The sequence below is a fragment of the Ochotona curzoniae genome, unplaced genomic scaffold (assembly GCF_017591425.1).
Source record: "Ochotona curzoniae isolate NIBS_2020 unplaced genomic scaffold, NIBS_Ocur_1.0 contig_4792, whole genome shotgun sequence".
Classification (NCBI taxonomy): Eukaryota; Metazoa; Chordata; class Mammalia; order Lagomorpha; family Ochotonidae; genus Ochotona; species Ochotona curzoniae.
Genome location: NW_024466389.1, coordinates 20,208 through 44,890, shown reverse-complemented (window position 1 = coordinate 44,890; position 24,683 = coordinate 20,208). Strand labels below are relative to the sequence as shown.

The 24,683-nt window shown below is 43.1% G+C and overlaps 1 protein-coding gene across 1 annotated transcript; it reads left to right on the top strand.

Moving 5' to 3' along the window:
* Positions 1–288: 288 nt before the first annotated feature.
* Positions 289–24,675, top strand: LOC121161401. The gene is made up of 12 exons (XM_040987731.1): positions 289–331; positions 2,356–2,684; positions 8,041–8,144; positions 9,600–9,684; positions 13,068–13,165; positions 13,790–13,979; positions 15,069–15,231; positions 18,620–18,804; positions 19,013–19,174; positions 20,773–20,882; positions 23,241–23,352; positions 24,554–24,675. The coding sequence occupies exons 3-11, from the start codon at positions 8,041–8,043 to the stop codon at positions 23,296–23,298; spliced, it is 1,155 nt and encodes a 384-aa protein (XP_040843665.1). The 5' UTR covers positions 289–331; positions 2,356–2,684; the 3' UTR covers positions 23,299–23,352; positions 24,554–24,675.
* Positions 24,676–24,683: the final 8 nt, after the last annotated feature.

The window sequence follows — 24,683 nt, the reverse complement described above, 5'->3', positions numbered from 1 at the left end:
ACGCCGGCCGCCCGCCCGCCCGCCCGCCTTGCTGGGGAACTGCTCGATTCGCAGCCGCCACGCGGGCGCCTCCTCCGCAAAGCCCAGCTCCACCGGCGCGGCCTGCGGCGCGGCCTGCGGCGCAGCCATGCCAGCCCGGAACCTCGGCGCCCAGGAGCGGGCTGGCGGCCGGAAGGCGGGAGGCGGGAACACGGCTGGAGGACTGGAGCCTGGTGGGCGGAGGCCTGCAGGCCGACTTCCGCTCCGTCACGGGAGGTTTGTAACATTCTTCCGGGATCGCGTGTTGGGGAAGTGGTTGCCGGAGACACAGTGGAGACATTGGGTGTTTGAGGTCTGTTATTCACGGCAGGGAGTCCCGTTGCCACGGGTCTTAGATCGCGCGGAAGCGGGAGCCGGTCTGCCATGCAGCGGGGCCTCCTCAGGCAGCTAGCCCAGCTCCGCCGCTGCTCAGGGAGGAAAGCCAGAGGTGGCTGGCCTGACTGGGATCCTTCCCACCCGGACCCCGCCCCGGGGAGCGGCCTTGCTGTTGTAGTCACCCAGGAGGCCGTGTCCCTGTTGGTGTCCCTGGGGCTTCCTGTTGTGGCCCCCGAAGGCAGCGTAAGGTGGTCCTAGAGCCTTTGCCTGCACCAGGACTGGAGACCCCTTGAGCTTTGGCCTGGCCCAGCCCCAACAGTTGTAACCAGCTGCTGCAGTATTTTTGCTCTTGCTCAGCCATTCAGATCCATATGTCTTTTAAAACTAAATACTTCCATTCTTCCTCACACTGAATTGACGGTGGGTGAGGCACTGTGGTTATAGTCGACTAGACCACTGCCTGCAGCCTTGGCATCCATGTAGGTGCTGGTTTGTTCCCCAGGCTCTGGTTTTGATCCGGCTCCCTGCTCAAGTGCCTGGGGAAGCAGTACGGGATGACTCAAGCCTTGGTCTCCTAAACCCATGTGGGAGAACCACGTGCAGAAAGCAACTGGCCATTTGGCTCCTGGCTTCAGATTGCCTCAGCTTGCTTCAGTTTGGCCATTCAGGGGGTGAGCCAGCAGGTAGAAGATCTCTGTCTAGTTCTTTCTATAACTCTGCCTTTCAAATAAAATAGAATAGATCTGAAAAAGAAATGAATTGTGCTGTTGAGAGCACAATCATTGTTGAAAACGTTCAGTTTTTGGTATGGTAGATCGATGTGACTTACATACAATATAATAGCACCCACAGCTGGTCTGTGTCCTGGCCGTAACATGGATGTGATGTCCATAGAGTGAATAACACCCACAGATGGTCTGTATAATGGGTCTAACAAGCTGAGTCTCTGTGGGACGGCCACAGTGTCCTGCCCTACGATGTGACCTCCCCTCCTCCATGCTCTGGGATGCTCACTTGCACCCCATGCATCAGCACTGTGGTCCCCCTCCCCCGCCAAGATGACCCAGCAGTCTGGACTGATGGTGTTTGTGTCCAGCAGGTGGCACCATCAGATGCACAGCCTGGTGAGGCAGCGGCACCCTGCTCTATCCCTAACCCTGCCCTATCCCTCCCACCCCACCCTGCACTCTTTGCTCTTGCTGACTGTAGTCCCTGTTACAGCTCCTAGTGGCTCCCTGAAGAACCAGGACAGGGGGCAGGGTACCAGAGGCAATGAGTGGTACCACCACCCCATCCCTGGGCCCTGCTCCTGCCCTGGGCTCATCTGGGTAGCTATGGACTGAGATGATCTTAGCTTCTGGGAGTGTACTGATGTGGCCCATACCTCTCTCCCCAGCTGGGCTGGCACCTGGTGCACCTATAGCAGACTTGTGGATCACTGCCTGGCCCTTCCAGGATGTCACCATCTCCACCAAGCACAACTGAGTCAATGGCTGCAACCTGGCTTTCATGTGGCACTTTCTACAACAGGAGCTCTGTGCCATGCAGCTGAAGATCAGCACATGGAGGGATTTGATACCAACCTGGCACCACCACTACCAGGGAACCCAGGGGCCTGGGCTGAGGCTTTCTGGGCCTGAACTAGGAGCATGGAAGGGGGTTCATGGCCAAGGGTTGCTGGGCTGAACTGGGAGCACAGGAAGGGGTTTGTGGCTGAAGCTTGCAGGGACTTGACTCAGGGTATGAGAAGGATCCGTGTCAATAGCCCACCACTGTGGGGAGGATGAGCCTGTAAAGCCCAAGAGGCAGGCAGTCATCAGCCATGTGTGAGGGTTAATCCAAGGCCAGCTGCCTGTCTCGGGAGGCTCGCAGGCTGTGTGACTTGAACCTCATGGATTGCTATCTCACCTCTCGGTGCCTCTGCTCACTGGGCCTTTGGTGGGATCCTGTGCTGTCTTTAACGGTGACCACATGACTGACTGGCCTTTCGTTCTGGTTCAGGTCATCATGAAGGTGAAGAGTTTTACCATTTCCTCAAGGTCATCACTGAAAGGAGGCTCCTTGTTCTGGGGCAGCGGGCAGAAGGAGCACCAGGCTGGGCTACCGGAAGGCTGCGTTTGACATCAGCCACTTTGCAGAGGTGCCGGTCTGTGTCATTGCACACCCTGAGTTCCAGAGAGTGGACACTGATGCATTCTCACCATAGCCTCAAGAGCTGCTGCTACAGCTGGAGAAAGCCATGGCTGCCACTGTAGACCTCAGTACCCTTGGAGGATGGCTGCCAGGGTGAACCTTCCTGCCCGAGACTCTCCACCTGCCCCCATGGCCTGGTAAGTGCTCCTATGAAACAAGAAGAGCTTCTTCCTAGATACCTGACATGGTTCTGCCAGCCCAGGGCTGTTTTCTGAGTGTCCCAGGCGTGGGTCATCAGGGAGCATAGGGCTCTACTTGCTGTGAGGGTGCCTGGGGTTGCGAGTGTTGGACTTAGCTTACAATTAACCTTCCTGTTAATACACCCAGGAAGAATGCCCCAAGTGCCATCTGGGAGTCCTCTGGCTCCTGGCTTCAGCCTGGTCCCAAGCCAGGAACCAGGAGCCAGAAGCCTCTTCTGGGTCTCCTGCACAGATGCAGGGTTCTAAGGCCACATGCAGGGAGCTGGATGGTAAGTGGGGCCTCCAGGATACAAACTGAGCCGGTGCCCATATGGGATTCCAGCACATGCAAGGTGAGAACTTTAAGCACTAGGCTGTCACACCAGGTGTAACCAACCATTTGGTATTTTCTTTTCTTCTTCTTCTTCTTCTTTTTTTTTTTTACAGGAAAGTGGGTAAGACTATTATTTTTTCCAAATTGTTTCCTTCATGTTTAAAGGGGGGTATTAAGGGAGAAGGCCCACCCAATTTCCCACCCTCCCCACATTTGGTATTTTCAAAAGCAAAGATTTCATACCTGCTACAGAAACAATTAATGGTAATAACAAATCACTGTGCCATGGGCCACGTTATGTGTGCATACGTGTTTGTTGTTAGCTTTGCCAACTACCCAAGAAAGAAGAACCAGCCAAGTACAAACAGACCTTTATTATGAGAAATCTGTTGCTGGGCCTTACCCCTTGCGGCAGAGGAACAAACGGGAGAAGAGGACCGCAAGTGGGAAAGACAAGCTGGGTAGTGGAGACAAGGTTTCATACCCCTTCTGACGTGCGTGCTGGCATTGGCCCTCCTTGGGCCCTGGTAGGGCAAGGAATTGTCCATCACTGGCCCATATGTGGCCTTGGCTGCCTTCGGGATGTGCCAGATCTCTGGCTGAGGTCACTGTGGTGTCCACCCACTTCCTGTAACTGCAGTAACCATCATGTGTGTCTTTCCAATTTGAAAGAGAGAGGGAGCATCAAAGAGAGAATGGGAAGGGGATTTGGGGAGGAGGGGAAAGGAAAACCCAAAGCCTATGGAACTAAAATAAACATGTAAATAAATAGATAAAAACATAAATAAGAATGGGATCTTTCAATTTCTGATTCACTTCTCAGATGGCTTCAATAAGCAGAGCTGGGCCAGGTGGAAGGCAGGAACCAGGAACTCCATCCTGGTTTCCCACATGGGAGAAGGCCCAAGGATCTGGATCAGTCCTCATTGCCTCCTCACATATGTTAGCAGGGAGCTGGATTGGAAATGGAACAGCCAGGACTAGAACTGACACTGTGGTAAAATAGGCAGCTAGTTCAGGGTCACGAGCTTGGGAGTCATTCCCCTACCACCTAGGTGTTCCCTCTCGCCCACCTGTGACTCTCACCTGTCACCTGAGAGGGGTGGTATTGCATTGTTGTGTAACCACTCCCCTCACAAGCGCTATAAAGGCCCACGATAGGAAGGTGCTCACCATCTTGGTCTTGTGCTTCTGTTGGTCTGGCACTCTGACTCTTGGCCTCCCCAGTACCTGTGAGGACAGGTATGGCCCATGCATGTCTGCATTCCTCATCCTCTGTTTACTGTTTGGGTGGGACAATGAAAATAGCAGTGAAGTACATCCAGGTTATTCGTTGCATGTCTCTTAGGATAACTTACATTGTTGGGGAAGCTGGGACATGGGTCTTCAGCGTGATGAATGGACTTGAGGGTAATGACCATTTGTTCCTCTTGGGGTTACGATTGATTGGATTGCCATGTGGACTTGAGACTTGCTATTTCTAGTGGGCCCTGTTATCACCAACTTGGTTAATAAAGACTCCTTAATAAACCTTAGACATATCTGGCGTGATCTCGCTCACACCCAGCAACAGCACACTGATTTGAAATGCTGTTGGCAAAGATGGTGATTTAAATGGTTATGCCAAGCCCGTCTCCATACTGTCTTTTCTGTGATGCTACTTTATTATTTATTTATTTATTTATTTATTTATTTGCAATTATGGCAGAATCCTCTTTGGTGTTTCCTTTATTTTACAAACCAAGACTTAGAAATATTTCTAGAAAACAACTGTTTTTCCCTATGTGATATACATGGTAAATAAAAGAGATTTCACACCAGCTAATATATGAACCTTTGATCATTCACAGAGAAACTTGAGGGAAAAACTGTTTCTGGCAGAGCATCACTTTATGCTATTTCTTCTGTTTGGTACTCAGGGGACAAAGGTCAATGTTGACGATAATAAACAAAAGTAGATGACCACTTTTGTGTCCCCACAAAATGTCCCCGTTGAAGCCCTCATAGCATTTTCCTTCACTGCCGTGTGAAGGCACAGAAGGTGGCGATCTGCAAGCCAGGAAAAGGCTAGATCAGCAATATTCCCTAATGTTAGACTGTGAAAGTAAAAGAGGCCTCATTCCTTTATGAATTTACCCAGCCCGAAGTATTTCCCAGAGAAATAGAGAGTGAGTTGAAATATATGGATATAAAATTGTATTCCAGTTTGGGTCAATTGTAAAACTGAATTAAAGACAAAGTCCTTGGGGGTTTCCCAGATCACATGTGATTTGATAATTACCCATTTTTAAAAATTAAAAGGGACTTAAATGTAAGAAGTCAATATGGCAGACTGTCAGTTATGGCATGAGCCTTGGAACCTTGCATCATAACAGCAAGTTGCCTTGGCTACGGTGGAGTTCCTGGTGCTGCCTGATTTGGCTTCAAATCTCACCAGGTGCACAGGCTGTGTCGTTTTCTGTGTCGAGGATTAACGAAAAAAAGCTGTTCTTATCAACCAGAAAGCAGCTCAAGCTTTAGAAGGTCACTCAGGTCTGCGCTACACGAGGTAATCTCTTCATGTGTGGTTTGAGATCATCCCAATAGATCAGCACCCCCAGAAGGTGTTCTGACTTGCCTCCCCTAAAACATAGGAACTAATCCATGACTTTATTGGTTTCACAAAAAGCTACTGGTGTTGTTCAGAATTAGTGCTGCCAAGACAAGACAACAGACTATGTTCTCAGAAGACATGCTGCCTGTGCTCTGGGAAAAATATGTTTCTGTGTCTCTGAAAATCCCTGCCCTATTCAAAAGAGTTTAATATTTTCTTCATTATATTTGTGTTTTCCTAGTGTAGTCACAGAGACCTCTTGGAATATGGTGGAAGTACAACCAAATTATAGAAAGAATGGTCTGGTCTTTGTACACATTTTAATGTACCCAGTATTTTATGTTCTTTAGCCCTTTTTTTGATAAATTTGAATGACAAGATGGGACTTACTTTACCGTAACTTTGCATTACATTCATTTTCATACTAACAAAACCAACCTGTAATTACTTATTTACAAGTAAATTAGTTTAAGATATTGGGAAAATACAATATGACTTTTCCTAAGTGAGTCAGACACTTTTCTTAAATGACATGTCTGACACTGTTCATTTCAATGAAATGGCAGCAAATATTTGTGGAGAACTTTACAGTTTAAGAATGCTTTTGCAGGGTACACTTTGTTTTGTGATAATCTCAGAAATACACATGAATTTTTGTTTATATTATGTATTTTATTATAAATGCCAACATTGACATTCACATGGGCATTCATAATTCTCTCAGTGATAATTCGACGTGCATTGTGTGTGTAAGCTGATTTATATGCTGCTGAAGGTTGTTTCAACCACAGTCTTTTGTGGCTCTTGGGTCTACCCTCTGGGCAACTGGTCCTGGCCTTTGTGCTTTGGGCTGTGTTCTGTGTCAGCCTTACTTTCTCAGGAACAGTAGAATGTGTTTGCAGAGGATTTGTTTTATCAGCCTGTGTCTGTGTGCACTCACATGCAGTGGGCCCCCATGCCATCAACCTTCCCTGAAATACTTTCCCAAACTGTCAAGCTGTATGCATCTTGGGCTTGCTGTAGGTTCGCCTGGGAAGTTAGGGCAACCATTGTAGCACTAGTGACTGCTTCTCTTCCTAAGTGTGTTGGACGTCAGTGGTAGAAAGAACTCCCCTCAAGTGAATACCCTACATCCCACACCCAAACCCCTGCCATCTGTGAATCAGCTAGAAAACAGAATACACTGTGAAGACATATCAGCTTTCCAACCCTAACAAAGAAAGATGATCCTAAATGGGCCCAACACTGTCACGTAAATGTCATTTGCATAAGTCAAGGGAACTGGCACAGAACACAGCCATCTTCTAGGAACAGGTATCACCCCTCAGGTAACAACCAGAGAGGAGAGAAAAAGCGCTTCAACCTTAGTTTCCTGAATTCAGTCTAGAAATTTTTTCTGGAGCAAATCTTAAGGGACATTTAAAGAAACCTATATCTTAGAAATGCTTACAAAAAATATTGCTCAACATATTTAAATCCATGTAATCCAAGGTTGTATTTGTTTAGTCTGCCTCTATTTTTATTAAAAGGTTTATTTATTTGAAAGGCAGACCTATAGAGAAGGAGCAACAGGAAGAATCTTTCTCTGGCAGTTCATTGCACAAATGATTGCAATGGCTGGCGGTGGGCTGGTCCAAGGCCAAAAGCCAGAAGTGTCTTCCAGGGCTGCTCTGTGGGAGCAGGAGTAAAAGTGCTTTTTTCTCAGGTGCATGAGCAAGGAGCTGAATAAAAGGCGGAGTATCCATGACTCAAACTGGTGCCCATGTGGGGTGCTGGCGGAGTCTTGCCCACTGCACATAATACCAGCCTTCCCAGTCTGTCTCGATCTGTCTCGGAAACACTATGTATTAATTGTGTGTTTTCTGATATTTACTCAGCTTCCTAAATAAAGAAATATGTACAATATAGGCAATAAATAAATGAATGGTTCTCTCAAAAAGTAGCATTTAGATTGTGGTCTATGACACATATTCAGCATTCAGAAAGACTGTATCACTATCGGCTCCCTTTTATTACATTTGTTCAGGACCCTCCTTAGTTTGGCTGTGCTCAGGACACGCTTATGGTCCTCTGTGCTGTGTACTCTTGGGGAATAGATGTGAACGTCCTGTGTTTGCCCCTGGAGCAGGTAGAACCTCCTTAGGCTGGCTGTGCTCAGGACACACTTTGAAGAGTCCAATCTTATGGTCCTCTGTGCTGTGCACCGATGGGGAATGGATGTGAACGTCCTGTGTTTGACCCTGTAGCAGATAGAACAAGAAGTCTTCACGGGAGCATAGCTTCTCCTGTAATATTTCAGAAACAAACTAACACTGATTATTGCTTGACTTTCTGAAAATAAGAACAACTTTAATATTAAGCGTGTAATGTCACCCAACTACCTGCAGATGATCAACTACATAGTGGACAGACTGGAGGAAAGGATTAACACCTCTGACAAGACGTTGCTCTTCTTGGGCGGGCCTGCAATGAAATGTATGGCCACCTTCCAGTAAGTACTAATCCAGTCTGTACGTGGATAAGCTGTGGAAGGGCATAGTCACTTGCAGTGTCTAGGACAGAGAGAAGGTTTCTCCCAGACTACTTTGAAAGGAAAACATTGGCCCTAGTCATGTAACAAGGCGATGACTGACATTTTGACTCTAACAAGAACTCATTGAACATGTCTTAATTCTGAATCTGTATGAAAAAATAAACATTGTGGCTCTTATTCACAAATGGTATTCTTGTCTCTGGGCCAACATATTCATCCACGTGTAAGTAATCTTTAGGGTAATTTAGTTAGAATCCTGCTACTTGTTACATTTGAATAGAACAGGAAGCTATAAAAGTCCTCTGTAAATTAACACCTTTTTCAACTTGTGGAGAGTGAGGCTTCCAGCAGCTAAATGACTTTCCCAGGATCTCATAGCTTGCATCCCAAGGTCATGATTCAGTGCTGACTTTCTACACCAGCTTCTCTTTAATGTACGACGCACTTCCCATCACTGTGATATTGCTGCACAGATGGAATCCTTCCAGAGACCACAAATGAGGAAGGCAGTACTTGAGCCACTGCCTTCTGGTGTGTTTATACGTGCGCTGATAGTTGTAATGTAGTGTGGGCATTTCATGCAGTTCATTTTTTCTCCTGTTCTCTGGTTGTAGTTACTCAGGAATAAGAAGATGTGGTTATTCAGGAATAATAAAACTTTCACCAATGGTGTTTTGCCATTATATACATTTTTCATTTTTATGTTGTGATTAAAATGTAAATTTCTGAAAACGCTTTCCAACAATTGCCCTTGTAAGAATAAATATGTTATGAGACCATTCGCTCCTAGCTGCTGACCAGCCTCCTGCTGGCTCCCACCTGAGTGCTGAGGACTCCTCTGTGCTGGTCATGCTCTGCTCTTCATCTGAAGACTGGTTATGAGTGTGCTCAGGGGACAGATGTTTGCTTTTCTGTTCTTTTATGTGCATTTCTCTGGTATGCATACTGTATTTCAGTAACAAGCTCTAAAATGGCCTTGAAGAGTGAAGTCATTCTAAAATAAAGTCCCCTAATCTCCATGCATGTTTTGTTTATCATTAAGGAAGCTCTAGATGACATTTTCATCTTTTTCTCCTTTCTAGACTATCAGCTGGAAGTCACAGTACTCTCCAGTTTTCGTATATGGAAGTCACTCTACTGAGTGCCAAGGAAACTGCTCCGCTCATAACCTGAGAGGGGCCAGGGCCTGCAACCCATGTAGGAGTATTTTATAGAGTGTGTCTGCTGCTCAAACTGCTCATCATGTGGGCCATGTTTCTAGCCCGTGTCTTCATTTCTTGCAATGTTTCCAACTCATACTTTAATCTTGATGAGTCCATCTATATGATAAGATTTGAAAATATCAGCTGCATAGGTTAATATGAAATGAGTTATTAATTACATGATCTGCTTCGTGCTGTTGAATTTGATTAGGAACATCGACATATCCCAAGAGGAGGATCATGCCAGAAACATTCTCCTTCATGTCTTTGCTGTAGACATCAACAACCACGCATCAGTAAGTGAACTTCCAGTTCTACCTGGAGTTGTTGGTTGGGTTAATCATATTTCCAAGCTGGCCAGTAAAGCTTTCTTTTAGATATGTTCAGGCAAAGCAACATTGTCTGCTATTTCCACTTTCCCTAACTAATGCATGGTTTATTTTTAAACATCTTTTTACTTTCAAAGAAGTAAATCTCTGTGAAGTTTTTTACTTGTCCAAAATGAAAAGAAAGAGGATGTTGAAAAAATACATATATCCTTACAATATTCTTCCTTTTTTTGAAGATTGATTTATTTTTATTGGAAAGGCAGATATACAGAGAGGAAGATCTTGTGTTGATGGTTCACTCCCCAAGCGGCCGCAACGGCTGGAGCTGAGCCAATCCGAAGGAAGAAGCCAGGAGCTTTTCCGGGTCTCCCACTCGGGTGCAGGGTCCCAAACCTTTGGGCCATCCTCAACTGCTTTCCCAGGCCACAAGCAGGGAGCTGGATGGGAAGCGGGGCTGCCGGGATTAGAACCAGCGCCCAAATGGGATCCCGGCAGATGCAAGGTGAGGACTTTAGCCACTATGCTATTGTGGCAGGCCCCACAATAATTTTCTATCTCCTGTTTTCTGTATGCCATGCAAACCTGCTGATTTAAAAACCAAAGAAAGTATAAAATGATTATGAACATTTTTAAAAGTTTCTTTTTAAATTTTGTAAAACAATATTGGTAGAGTTTTAAAAGTCTATGTAAGGACTTTCAGACATCCATCAAAAAGGTGAGCATTTTCAATGAACCCTAAAGCCTACTGTTTGCACCTTCCAAAATATTTTATGTTAATGAACTCTTTTTATTCCTAATTTTTGAGATGCAAGTCCTATAAATGTGAAAGTCTGCTTATGTTTCTTCATATTTCTTTAAGCTTTTATTTTCTCAAACCATGCAGACCTCTTTACAGATTACTCTGATGTTATGAAACTGACAGGCACAGAACAGCTTCTTAGACACTTATTCTCTATCTTTTTTGAAAACACTGCTGTGGTTCTGGCATGGTAGCTAAAGTTTTCTCCTTGCAAGCAACAGGATCCCATAAGGGTGCCAGTTAATGTTCCATCTGCTCCACTTCCCATCCAGCACCCTGTTTGTGGACTGGGAAAGCAGTAGAGAATGGGCCAAAGCCGTGGGACCCTGCACCCACATAGGAGACCTGGAAGAAGTTCCTGGCTCTTCTGCTGATTCAGATCAGCTCAGCTCCAGCCGTTGTGGCCACTTAGGGAGTGATTCAGCAGACGGATCTTCCTTCCTCTCTGTCTCTCCTCCTCTCTGTATATCTGACTTTCCAATAAAAATAAATAAATCTTTAAAAAAAGAAAAGTCGCTGCTTGCAGCTCAGCTAGGTCAGCACATACCTTCTCAAGCCTCTTCATCCCTTTCAGGTGATTTTGATGAATTTTCTCCCTATTTTTGTGGAGTTGTCTTTCTGTGGATGTGAAGGGCAGAGGGAACTACTTGCTTCTTCACTGGCAGCTATGGAAATGCAAGTTAAATTTTGAAGTGTTTTGTCCTGATTTCTACACTCATTGTTCCATACATTGCCACGCTGAAAATCTGAGTGTGATGCCTGACTCGGAAAAGGTTTTCTCTATGTTGTCGTTTAACAATGAGAGTGCCTGTGATGGCCAGTTATTACGATTTGACTTAAAGTGAGTGTACGTTCTGTAACTAAAGAAGCCCATATTGCAGAAATGTAGCTCAGCGAGGCAGGGAATGACGCAGCTCCGTCTAAGTCATCCCTCATGTTGGTGAGGACCAACCCTGTAGCACTGCATGCGCAGCCTTGTCAGTCATTCTCCTTCTTGCTAGAACTTATCCATGAGCACCACAACTGCTTTATTTTAAAAGACACACACTTGACTGAAGACATTTTCAGCTTTATATGACATAAAGGAATGAAAGTGAATTAAGGATCAGTGTCTTCTATGTGGTTTATTGTTAGTCAAAAAGAAACTTTACCTTTAGAATTAATAATAACTTGACATTGAATAGATCATATGATTTACAATTCAATTAAAACAACTTTGATCTTTTTTTACAGTTTCAAGTTGTGGTAGTAATCAGTCTACATGCAGTAAATGATCTTATCAAAGTATCACTATCAATACTCGGAATATGTGTAAGTTACCTGCCAGTCATCTTGGGTTTAAAAATTATTCTTAAGATTAATGTTTTCACCTAGTTATGAATACATGAAATGAATATGATTTTACTGTATTCTTCCCTATATAGGACAACTATTGTAGCTATCATCAAAAGTTGTCCCCCATATCAGAAAGATATTTAGAAACTTAAAGCAGCAGAGAATATTCATCTGTATGTGGGCATCACTCTTACATGCGCATTTTAAATGTCACATGAGTGAAATTCATAGCATAAGGAACTGGAAACATAATGTTGGAGTGCAGTTCTAGAGCAATAACATCCTTGACAAGTGTAAGACCCTGAAAATATGAAAGGCATCTAACAAATTCACATAGCAAGTAGCTCCTGAATTCATTGTTAAGTAGCTTGTATCCTGCGATCACATGCCACCCTCTCCTGATTCCTTCATGCAAAGTCACACGAGCAAAGTCATTTTGACAATGCCTCTGAACATACACTGTATTAACTCAAACAAGCATCTTCCATTTGATGACTCAAGTGTCTTCCTAAGAAATAGCAGTTTTCAAAAAAAAAAAAAAAGCTCACATTAAGCTTTTGAGAAGTAAGCAGGCATTTTAGTTACAGTGGAAAGCAATGCACAAAACTTTGAACATAGAGGTTAGCATAGGACTCTTCTCGGGATAGGAAAGTGTATCCCTCAGTCTTCTCCCTTTGTGTTAAACAGTGAAATAAATGAGAAATAATGTTACAAAAACTTTTTCTCAGTGGATACATGTAGTTGAAGCCAGAAGTCCCCACTTCCAGATTTATTGAGGGTGTGTGCCTCTGTATGTATGAATGCTACTTGATTCAGACTTTTCTAAAGTCTAAAAGTATAAAATGTAATCATACAAAGTATAAATGCTTATTGTTTCTCCTTAAATAGTGTGATTTAGAGCAAATTATCACCAGACCCCATCAGCTTGGACTAAGTTACTGATTACCTGTAAAATCAGCTTCATACAAGAGGAAAATATTCTGCTGATTTTCAACATTATTCAGCTTTTATTTGCAGTCAGAATAGACCCCTAAGTCATTTCTGCAAGTGAAATCAGTGTAAAATGGCAGGCCCACTTCCATAGAGGTGACGGTTGGGATGACTGTGAGGCAAAAGGGATTACATTGAATACTCCTACACTTTGTTTGTAATTTCTCCAATTCATTGTTTGTTACACAAAGTAATGTGGGTCTTAATCTCTTTGGATTTCCTGCAGACGACCCAAGGAGGTGCATGTGTGACCACTCTCTGTGATCAGGGAGTTGGTGCTGTTGCCGATGTACAAGAGAATAAAGGATTGCCTGCAGTTCAGAGGTGATGATGTGATAATTACTCTAAGCATGTCTGAAATGCACAACCAACCATTGTCTTAAAGAGCTATTATCTGCTCGGATAGAGCTTTATCTGGTAAAGAATGACCAATGTGAAATGGTTTTTTATGTGGTCGTAAAGGTGGAGGCCAGTTTCAGTATAGGTGCAAGATTGTCACTGTCATTTACCTATTTTCTCCTAGAATTGCAAATACATAGTCCTTCACCATTGACCACACATTCAAAATAGTCAATTGGTTATTGAGGAAACCTACTGGATAAAGAGATGCTACTAAATAAAATTACCCAATGCTCCATATTAACATTGCAAATGAGAAAGTTAAACACAAAAGGTCCATCTATGGTTAGGTAATTGAATTCGATGACTTTTTGCATTCATGGTTGTTCAAAATAATTGTATTAGATAAATAAGTGCTTGCAATGAAGGTTGCCAAAATTAAAATATAGTGTTGGAGTTATAACAAAACTGAGAGGTTGTGTGTTTAAGACACATTGCCCTATTTCCATTAGGTTGTAATAATGGTATTTAAATGTCTTGTTGTCTTTATCTGTATATACAGCTTCCTTATCAAATGACTTGCTTTAAGACTGAAATTTCTGTCTGTAGGCTCTCAAAACACCTTCCAAAAATCAGCTATGCTGTTTTGTGGTACCTGTTGAGGTCCCTACCCGTGATGTTTCAACACTTCTCATTTAATCCAAAGACAACTTTGAAGTCACTGTTGTGTGTTATTCCAAGCATGCTTTCCCGTCAGCAACCCACTTTCAAGATACCAACACTGGAAGAGAATCAGAAGGTAGTGGGACGCTCTATTTTGTAACCTGAGGAGCAGAATACTCTTTGGGACGTGAGATTCAGGGATATAAATTCTAATGGGCAAATTTATAGAGTAAAAATTCAATATGTAATATATAATAATACATATATATAACCATCTATGGGTGGTCTAGGCCATTTATTCAACTATGACAGTGATGGGAATGTAGATTTGTGAGCAGAGTAGCAGTGCAGTGTTTCTCCTTTCTCGTCCAGGAGACAATTCACTGATCTGACTAAACCACACAGACAAGTAGAGAATGTCACAAGCAGGAACCTGCAAGCCGAGGGGCAATTCTGGCTCTCAGCCCTGAGCTGAGGGAAATGGGAACATGGTTTCCACACTAAGATTTTCTCTGCTGAACTGTTGGTAATTGAGTCTCCTGAGGTTGTAATTGACCCTGCCTGGCTGGGATAAGCACATGCAGCTCCGCACACAGTGTGTTCTCCGCCAGCGGTGGCTCATTCCGAGAAACGCTTACCTGCCCTTTCATCTCTGCTGCTGCAATATGAAAATCAGCCCCCCCCCCCAATACAGACAGAGCTCTTTCCCAAAGCCCGCCCTCCCCATTGAGATGTAAAGCTTGGAGTAAGTACAAATGTGTTGTGAGAGACTGCAGCTAAACCAATAAACTTTTTGAGCTTACTGGTTTCTTGCCAAATTTCCCACCCAGAGTCTAAGATGCTTCACAAGGTCTTATCTAGTGGATTATTTGCAAAACTTAGAGAGCAAGGTAGATATTTACTCCAAACTTCCTGTATGTTAACTGAAAATTAACTGAAGATTATCCTAGCTTTACTGATGGAGTTAGTGATACAAAAATGGTATTAATAGAACTGGGTCACAAAGCGTATGAGTCTTCTGTTCAGAAGTATTTTGGTATCAGTTACAAAATATTCTCTCAAGTATAATTATTTCTCTTGCAAGTAATATTTTTCAGTCAAGTAGGAAGTTTTTCATAATTCTGATTTTTGTGTTCTTTATAATTTGAATATTTATTGATGACATAGTATAGAACTATACCAAATGAAAAAAAAAAAGGCAACTCTGTTTTCCTGTGTGTCACAGATTTCTGTTATACATTGTCTGATGAAAAATTGCCTGTGGGTACGTAGAGATGACACCACTGTATTCCGGACGGAGCACCCCCAGGTGTTTCCCAGCAGCTTTGGAGCGAGCCTCAATTTCAACATCTCTGAGGAGAGTGCCATACATCTTGACAACAGCTTGGGTGAGAGTTCCTTGGACTGGGATCCCAGGGAGAACATGCCAGGGCCTCAGTGAAACGGTTCTGGTTTTAGTGAGGAACCAATGACAAAGTTTCCAAGAGGTCATAGGAGCTGCTTATCCAGTGCCCTGGGGCACAGAGGACAAGGCTGCAGGGCCCATGTCTCTTTCTGTTACAAAACCACCAAGAGGAGCTTCTCATTATCTTGGGACCAAAGAAAATGTATGACAGATTTTTTGATTTAACATAATGATTGATGAAAACTGTAACTCCATCTAAGACATCATATGATAATACTTCAAGTAAAAACATGGTTTTAGTAAATTTAATTTGACCTTCTATGTCTAAGGGTACCATGCAGATTTCTATGGAGACATAGAATTAAAACATCATTTGGTTTCAGTGCTAACAAATTTAAATACAGCCTTTCTTTATTATAGGCATTTTCTATATAGTGTGGAAAACTGCTTTTATGTCACTGTAAAGGCATACTTTTCACTTCATTCTTCATGAGCTTATGAATTGCTATTAGATGTACTAAATGTGCTCCACTGTAATACATTTGAAAGGCTCACAACGTTGCCTGTCTTGTGTATCTGCCACTTCATACTCTGCAGCATCTGAGGTAGCAGTTGTCCAGTGCCCACAGGGGCAGTTAGGGAAGGATGACCTCATGGGAAAATGAGGCACTTAGTTTGAAGTCTTATAAATTCTGCAGCACACCCAAGCCTGTACCACCATTTACCAGTCGTGTTACTTTTGGCAAGTATTCTATGTCACTGTCAGTTGTATACCACATACTTGGAAAACTGGAATGTATGCTGTTTTGGGATGATGTAGAGCAATATTTGTAAAAACAGATTTATTTAACAAAAGCATACATAGGGCTGAAAGAAGGTCTGGTGAGCCTAGAAACAAATTATTATCCAAAGGCAAGAAATTAGGTCCTAGGAGCCAACCGTCCATTTTTAGGAGTGGCTACTTCAGGACATGGATGATGAGTCCCTTCCTGGTTTTTTTTTTTATTCTCACATTTTTATGATGTTAAGTTCATTGCTTTCATTGCATTGATGTTAGCTTCATTGCTTTTTTTTTAAAGGTCTCCATTCATTTAGAAGATGAGTCTGAGATCTGAGAGTATTTGCACTAAAACAACCACAAACACCTCTTTTTTTCTTTTTTAAATTTAATTTTTGATGAGGTGTACATAGTTGAGAAAGATGCATGCCCATGTGAACCACTGATTAGGGTAGCATAGGGGAAAGTGGATTAGACCATGGTTTCCAATTTTCTTTTCCTTTTTCTATATCTGGGGCAAGTGGCGAGAGAAGGGGCAAAACTGCACCGAGCCTCCTAACTGCATCAGTACCTGGGGATGGGGGACTGTTGGGGTTCAGTGAATTTGAGTGAGACTCCAAGACGGGTGAAATGATTTTAATTTCTAGTCTGGGGGCAACCTCTTGCCATATGCAAGAAGTGCCTCGGCTGAAATACATGTGGGATTTTTATAGTAAGTATCAGAGAATCAAAAGCTACATGACAGCAAGTACATGATAAGGAGCTTACAATGACACAAAACAGAAAGCATGTATAGGTTTGGGGTTTCCTGATCATATCACTTCAATGTAGACAGTAATAAAACAGCATGCCTCGAAAGTAGCTGTCTTTCCGGTAAATCTAAAAACTCCAAGATTCTCCTTATCTCCTGTCTGCTTCCTGGTGTCTCAGGAAACAGGAGCTTTTTTTTTTTCATAACAGGATGCAGGTGTCTCTTTGGAGATTCCAGACTTCTAGGAGTAGTCACCTTTACAATTAACCCTTTCAGGGGATGGCTACTTGATGTCACCCCAGGGTCCCCGATGTGGAACGCGGCTGCAAGGGTACTGCTCAAGTGGTTTTGATAGTTCTGAAAAGCTGTTGATTTTGTTGATACAAGGATGAGGAAATCCTTCCAAGGTTCATTTGCTGACAATCCAGTTTAGAGTCTCCATTCACCTAGATACTTGCTATCAATGCTTAGCTGGGACAGTTGTCCCTTTTTCTGCCTTTCATCCTCTGCTATGGTATTAGATGTCCTCTGCAGGCCCCCGTGGTTTGCCATATCCCCTATGTGCATGTAGGCGTGCTGTCCACTGCACAGGCTTCAGCAGTTTTGGAGACTCAGTTCTGATTCATTCATTCCATGGTCAGACCACAAATCCTACGATTCTCCCCATGGTTGGAGTTTTGAGTTCAGCGGCTCCTTTTGGGGTGTCTCCAAAGAAACCTCACCAGAGGTGAGCCCAGACCTGACTGCTGTGTGTGCCAGACAGTGTGGGATCCATCTCAGTTTGTCACCCACATTGCTGCGTCAGTTATGCCTCAAGCCGCATCTCTTACTCAAACCAATGGATGCTGCAGCCCAACCCATCCTGCCCATCACACACTCAGCCCTCAAGAACATCAGTGGGAATTGCAACCCAGTCATAGTGACTGCCAGTAACCCCCACTAGGCCCGCCCCGCCCTAGTTCCTGCACATCCTGCTGTGTGCAGCAGACTGGTCCGATCTGTCCTGCATCCCATTTGGCTTTTCTACACACCAATAGGTGCTTCAACCTAGCTTAGCCCAACTGACTCTCCCTGTCTAGCCCACACTCATGCTGCTGCGTGCCATTGCCTGTCCAGTCGGGTCCATCCCTAGCCCTGGTTCAAATGCTCCCTGGTGGGAGCTGCAGTCCATCAGAGTGGTGCCCACAATTTTGCCTACTAGGCCCACTCCCAGCCCTGGATCTTGCACTTACCAGGTGGCTCTACAGTCTAGCTTGACAGGAGTTGCTGTCATTCCTAGCACTTCCCAGCTGATGCTGCAGCAGAGCCCAACCAGCCCACACTTATCCTGGCCCATGCCTGCACCCCTGGATGTGGTCATTTAGCCCAGCCTGGCTCTCCCTCTAACCCAGCTCACATGCAAGCCAAGGAGTGTTGTAGCCCTGCCCGGCCTGGTCGGCCTCAGGTCCCAGTTCTCATACTCACCAGAGGGAGCAGTGGCCCAGCGGGGAAGTGCACCCTAACCCCAGGTTATTGTTGAATAGATATCTTGCCCATGAACCGAACTACAGCTAACACCAGGTTACTCACACATCAGCAAATGAATCACCTGCTGATGCCATACAGCAAGGTATGCATAACTCTGAAAAATGTACCTGCAGTAAGAATTGAAGCTAAATCCCTCAAGCTCTAGGTTTAGTTCCAGTTCCTGAACACAGGGAAGAACACACAGCACACCCGAGTGCTGTGAACAGCCTTGCAGCCCTTTCTAACCATTTAAAGACACATGAAGTAATCTGGACATGGGGAAATGTGGTGCTAAGAACAGAGCTCTGCATCTAACCAATCTCACTTCTTTATCAGAACCTCACATGAAACTGACTCAAAAGCAGCAGCCGGCTAAAACATGGCTATTTCAGCATGTATTAGGAAAAAGCCACAATGAGATGGCATCAGCCGTTGCCCTGCGCACATCCCAGCAAAAACCACTTTTTGGATCTCTTTTGCAAGACGTGTGTGAGAATGATGAGCTGCCACAAGCAATTCTGGTAAGCCTCACTTTGACCGTCTACGGCTCAACATTGCTGAGAGTACTTGATGGGGTGAGTGTTCCTCATCCATGCATAAGCTCATTTAGAAATATTGAGAGCTCTCCCCGCTCTGGTGACATCTTTTTTTCTGACTCCATGTTGAATAGTAGCCTGACTTAGATATGGATGATGTGTTATGTAATATTATTTTATTTTTTACCCACAGGAGATGCTCTTCATGATTGATCAAAAGGGTCCTGCCACAAAGACCATCTTCAGTCAGTGTGCCAACTGGGAAGACTGTCAAGCCCTAAAGGAGAAGTTAAACTCTAGAGAGCAGGTCAACTGGGAAACCACATGCCCTATTTTGGTAGCAACCGTCTTGAAGGTAGGAAAATTATTGGCACCACATGCTTGTGTATCACTTTCACCAAAATTGCTCCAGGCCATTAATAGACCTATAGAATTAAGATGCTTTAAAACATGACACAAAGTGCCTATTGAGTGCAAGCGCTCTTAAGGCTATTCAGCACCGTAAATTTGAAAATGGTGTTTAGATTATAGAGGCTCTGGTCTCCTTCTTTCACCTCAGTGCTCTGTATGAAAAAGTATTATTTATAAAATAATGTCAACACATACCCTTCTCCATAAAGATATATGACCTCAAACAGTGGCTTCCATTTATGACTTTCATTTTGTTTTAAAGATTTATTTATTTTCATTGCAAGTGACCATAATGGCCAGAGCTGAGTTGATCTGAAGCCAGGAGCCAGGAGCTTCTTCCATGTCTCCCACTTGGGTGCAGGGTCCCAAGGCTTTGGGCCATCCTCTACTGCTTTCTCAGGCCAAAGCAGGGAGCTGGATGAGAAGTGGAATAGCCAGGAAGTGAACTGGCATCCATATGGGATCCTGGCACACACAAGGCAAGGATTTAGCTACTAGGCCATCAGGCTGGACCCGCTCAAAACACTTCACTCTAGGCCTGGATAATAAAATGTCAATCAATTAGGAAATTGTGCTAGATTAGAAACGCTGTTTCGTCAGTACCACGTTGACTTTTTTCCCAACGAATCATCTATTTGCCCAGTGAGTACAGAATTAACGTTTTTTTTGCTTGGGCTGTTTCTGATTCATTCATGCGTTCCACCAATATCTCAAAATCATGGGATTCAGAAAAAAAGTAGAAAGAACAAGATGTTACCTCATGTGAATTTGGTCCATTATCCAAAGGGAACCACAGGAGGAGCCAGAGGTTTAGGACTTGCCCAGACATGCAGACTATTGCATGATATACACGGTGAATGTGTCCCTGCTGTGGTGGTTATGCCATACCAACAACGTACCGAGTATCATTTACTAGTTGCAACAAAGATTGCAAAGAAAACCTCATAGGCAAGTATAGGAAATTTGGTAACACATGAAAGGAAATTTTTGCTTAAAAGTAAAAAAAAAAAAATTTAAAAATGTGAGAAGACTGAATTTAGGGTGAGAATTTCCTTCTAGGAGCACACAGCTGATGACAAGCAAGGCTGTGCCCTTACGTCTATGTGTGAGAATATGGGAGTCTTGTGTGATTCAGAACCATCCATACTAACAAGTAATACTGCAATGTCAAAATAAACAGGTTAAATATGGGTGCTAAAATTAAGTCAGAAATAATAGGGTAGAGGAGACATCATCAGATATTGTTACTTTGTACTAATTCCCTCAACTGTACAGGAAAGGGAAGGTCAGATAATGGCACTGACTTCCAGTGTTGTTGCTACAAAAACTAGTTTTTATGCTGTGCTTTTCATCAGGGAAAAATACAACCCCTGTTTCCATAAGCTAAAAGCAGTAGACTCATAGCCAAGCTCTGTGTAGCTCATGGTTTGTTAGCTCTGAAGTACTTGATAACTAAGTTCCTTCATTGGAAAGTTTTCTTGAAGTGTAGCCAGCCAATGCATGCTTCATGAGAATAATACATTTTTTTTTAATCTATAAAAGGATTTGCTTCAAAACATACCTGGAAGTATACTTACAGCCAACTTGTATGAAGACTTCATTGGAGTTCTGGAGGAAGGGAATGAGGAGGCCAAGATAGCCATAATTAAGAGGTAAAAATATGATATTTCCCTCATCATTATGCCACGAAAGCACAACCAAGATTCTCCTTAAATTATATTAGCCTGAAATGTCTTTCCAGCCACTCAGATCACCACCAGCGTCAATGTGTTCGTTAGTCACACTTGTGGAGAACAGTTAACAAGAAATGAAATCCTTGCCACTGTCATTCAGTTCTCGTTCTCCTTTCTCTCCTACCATTGTCCTTGTACGCCTTTGTACACCTCCTGAATGTAGGACCTTGAGACAGAAGTGAATCCATTGCTTCCTGCTAGATGCTAGAAGATAAATCAACTCACAATCTTTGTGTAACATCTGCAGAGAGTCAGTGAACCAGAGGATTCTGCAGGTGGACAGGAATTAAAGTCAATGAAGCATTTTCCTAGGCATTCGTATCAAGCTCTAGTCACTTAGGAGATGAGTAACCTTTGATCTGTTGCCATGCTGCTTTGTTCTTGTGCTAGTGACTTGCAAATAAAAGAATTTACTTTATTCAATTTCTGTTTTCACTTAGTAAGGGTTATAGTTTGTCACAGTCTGAAATGCTAGGGTGCTTCAAGTATGTTTCTGTTAATTTTGATTTGAAAACTATTTGTTCAGCTGTAGATTTTTCAAAGAAAACCACACAAACTATTTTTTTAGAAGATTTATGTATGTATTGGAAAGTTAGATATACAGAGAGGAGGAGAGACAGAGAGGAAGATCTTCCATCTGATGATTCACTCCCCAAGTGAGCGCAACGGGCCGATGCTATGCCGATCCGAAGCCAGGAGCCAGGAACTTCTTCGGGTCTCCCACACGGGTGCAGGGTCCCAAAGCTTTGGGCCATCCTCAACTGCTTTCCCAGGCCACAAGCAGGGAGCTGGATGGGAAGTGGAGCTGCTGGGATTAGAACCGGTGCCCATATGGGATCCTGGTGCCTTCAAGGCGAGGACTTTAGCCGCTAGGCCACGCCGCAGGGCCCCACACAAAATATTTTGAAGATATATTGGTAACTCTGGTATTTTCACTAAATTTTATCAACTGTGTAGAAATTAGAATGTTCCTATGTATGAGTAAAATTTACTGAGCTAATAATTCATATTTTAAGTGTGCCTTTTTTCTGTGTTCAGACTTTTCCAACAACTGCCAAAACCAAATGTTTGTCTCCTGCAATCCATCTTTTGCTGTATACACAAGATTTCACAAACTTCACCTTCAAAGGAGATGACAAGTTCTAACTTGGTGTGGTGTATTACCCCAAGTCTTTTATGGCCATCAGTGGCCAGCATCTCAGATAAAGGAACAGAATGGAAGAGAAAGGTGGTGTGGTGTCTCTTTTTATTCACTGTAGCATACTAAAATTTAATCCTGAAATTTAGCATGTTAGTTCTGAGAAAATTTTTGTCAAATATGCATTATGTTTTTCTCTGAGGATGCAGTTATACATCCTTTGGCAAAATTATGAATGAGAAGAGATTTCAAGGTAGGACATTGGGAGGAATGATTCATTCAGTTCCCATCACAAACTCTAACACCATATCTAACACCATAGAGAGGAAAGAGTGACGTGTCTCATAGGTGTAATGAATTTGGACCTTGGACACAACGAAATTTCAGCTTGAGTCTCACAGGGCATTTAACAAGGTTTTCTAATAGAAGTGATTTCAATAATTATAATACCAGAGGAGCTAGCTGAAGGACGGAGCAAAGCTGTCCTGGACAATATGGATACATGCTGTGATCTTCCTGGGCTAATTGTAGTTCAGAGAGATAACAGGGCGTACTTCATCCCAGCAATTGGCATGTGAGATTCGGGAGCAACAGAATGCCAGATAAGACCCCACTCTTTCCCCAAGCAAATCCCCAAATCAAGGCTGACGTGATACATGGAAACACACAGGTTTTTAGACATTTCTGTCTCCAGTGTCCTACTTTCATGTCAAGAGATGTAGATATTCTTTGTACCCCCAAGTTGGCAACACTTTACACACAAAGCTTATTTCCCTAAGGTCTCTATTGAGTTCTTTACAAATTTTAAAATAAGAATGCACGTCTTCTCCCCAAATATCCTACAGCTATTCATCGACAATAAGAATATCTTTAAACATACTACTATTTAAATGAAAATGTTAACAACCAAATTAAGGAACAAATGATAATGCATTTGACTAAAATTGTTTAAAAACATATCCAGATACCCAGATACTGACGTTATTTCTTATGAAAATTTTAATCTTGTACTTTGTGACAACTGAATTTTCCCTAGTAAATCTTACATTTCTGTTGGATTCAAGTTTCAGATCTGCAGTGTGATTCATAAGGATGTTCAATGCTAAAATCCATCACCCCCTTTGCCCTTTCTGTTATAGGTTGCTCTTGTACAATTTGTGCTTGATCACTGCTTCAGGATTTTTGGAAACCACCTAACTGCAACCAATCAAGAGAATGCAAAACGTGGGGACAACTACCGTGGAGTTTCTGGTACCATGACTCATTTAGCTGAATTTGATGATGAACAGATGGAAATACGGTTAACATAGAAGATCTTTAATCATGCCCTTGAAGTCCAGGGCTTGTCGCAAAGACAGAAATCCTGGGCCCTGGAGGGCATATGTTTCACTTTCCTGGCAATAGGTTTCAAACTTACGTCATTGAGATAATAGAAATGTAAAGAGATACCCTTGATTCCAGAAGCATTAAGGAAGGATTATTGTATAATACAAGAAGTGGGACCTTTCCCACCTAAGTTTAAGGAATGATTGCTTTTGGACTTATTTCAAAAAGTGCCTATATGAATTGTGTTTAAAACATTCATTTACATTTTTAATCATTTGAGTAAGTGAGGGGACTGGTATCGTGGTACAGTGCGTCTAAGCTGCTGCTGTGACACCAACGTCTCAGTTCCAGCTTCAGTTCCTAGCTAATCAGGTTGCAGTCCAGCTTTCTGCTAATATATCGGCAGAAGATTATGTAGATACTTTAGCCCCTGTCTCTCATGTAGGAAGTCAAGATAGAGTTCCTGGTTCTGGATTTGCATTGGTCCCACCCTAAATATTGCAGCCACTAATGCAATGAACCTGTTGATGCAAAATATTTCAATCCGTCTCTCTCTGTCTCTGCCTTTTACATAAATAAGTAAATAATCATGAGAAAAGCCAGTGAGAAGCACACACTGGGCTGCTGATCTCATCTGCTTGTTTATCCCAAATGGACTGTCATTTGTGAAGCTGAACTAGACAAATGGCAGGGAAGAACGTGTTTGAATTATCCTGTCTACACAGCAGTAACCCAGCTCCTAAAAGCACCACTGATTTCCAGTTTATTATCATAGAAAAAAATGATTTAGGCAATCTGAAATAGGTTTAGCATCAATATATGTGACTACAAAATTCATCTTGACATTAAAACATAATACCTTTTTTATCTTTTGAAAAGCGATCTGACCCATTAGCTCACTAAATACAGTTAGCAAGAGGATACTCTGTACCTCAGCATACTAAATCCCTCCTAAGCAATGCAAAAGGCTGTGGCTGGCACTATCTAGGAATGACTCTCACAGTAAGAATTGAATCCACGTCTCTCCAAGCTCTAGAAGACAACATTCACAACACATGAATGCTTCAAACAAATCTGTAGGCCTTTCTCCACAACCACTGACTCCTGGTCTTTTCTTCCTTTCCAGAAACATGCAATAATCTAAAAACTGTGCAAATGAAGTTTAGTGAACAGACTTCCACATCCAACAATTCTCCCTCAGGTTCTCACCTGAGGCCAGCTCAAAAACAGCACTCTCTTAAAAAGTGGCTATTCCC

What these genes read in the sequence shown, in the direction of transcription:
- LOC121161401 (XM_040987731.1), top strand. Translation starts at nt 8,041, where the DNA reads ATGATCAACTACATAGTGGACAGACTGGAGGAAAGGATTAACACCTCT. An exon ending in CACTGGAAGAGAATCAGAAG is followed by an intron (nt 13,980 to 15,068) that starts GTAGTGGGACGC and finishes TGTGTGTCACAG; the next exon opens with ATTTCTGTTATACATTGTCT. An exon ending in AAGATAGCCATAATTAAGAG is followed by an intron (nt 20,883 to 23,240) that starts GTAAAAATATGA and finishes TTTCTGTTATAG; the next exon opens with GTTGCTCTTGTACAATTTGT.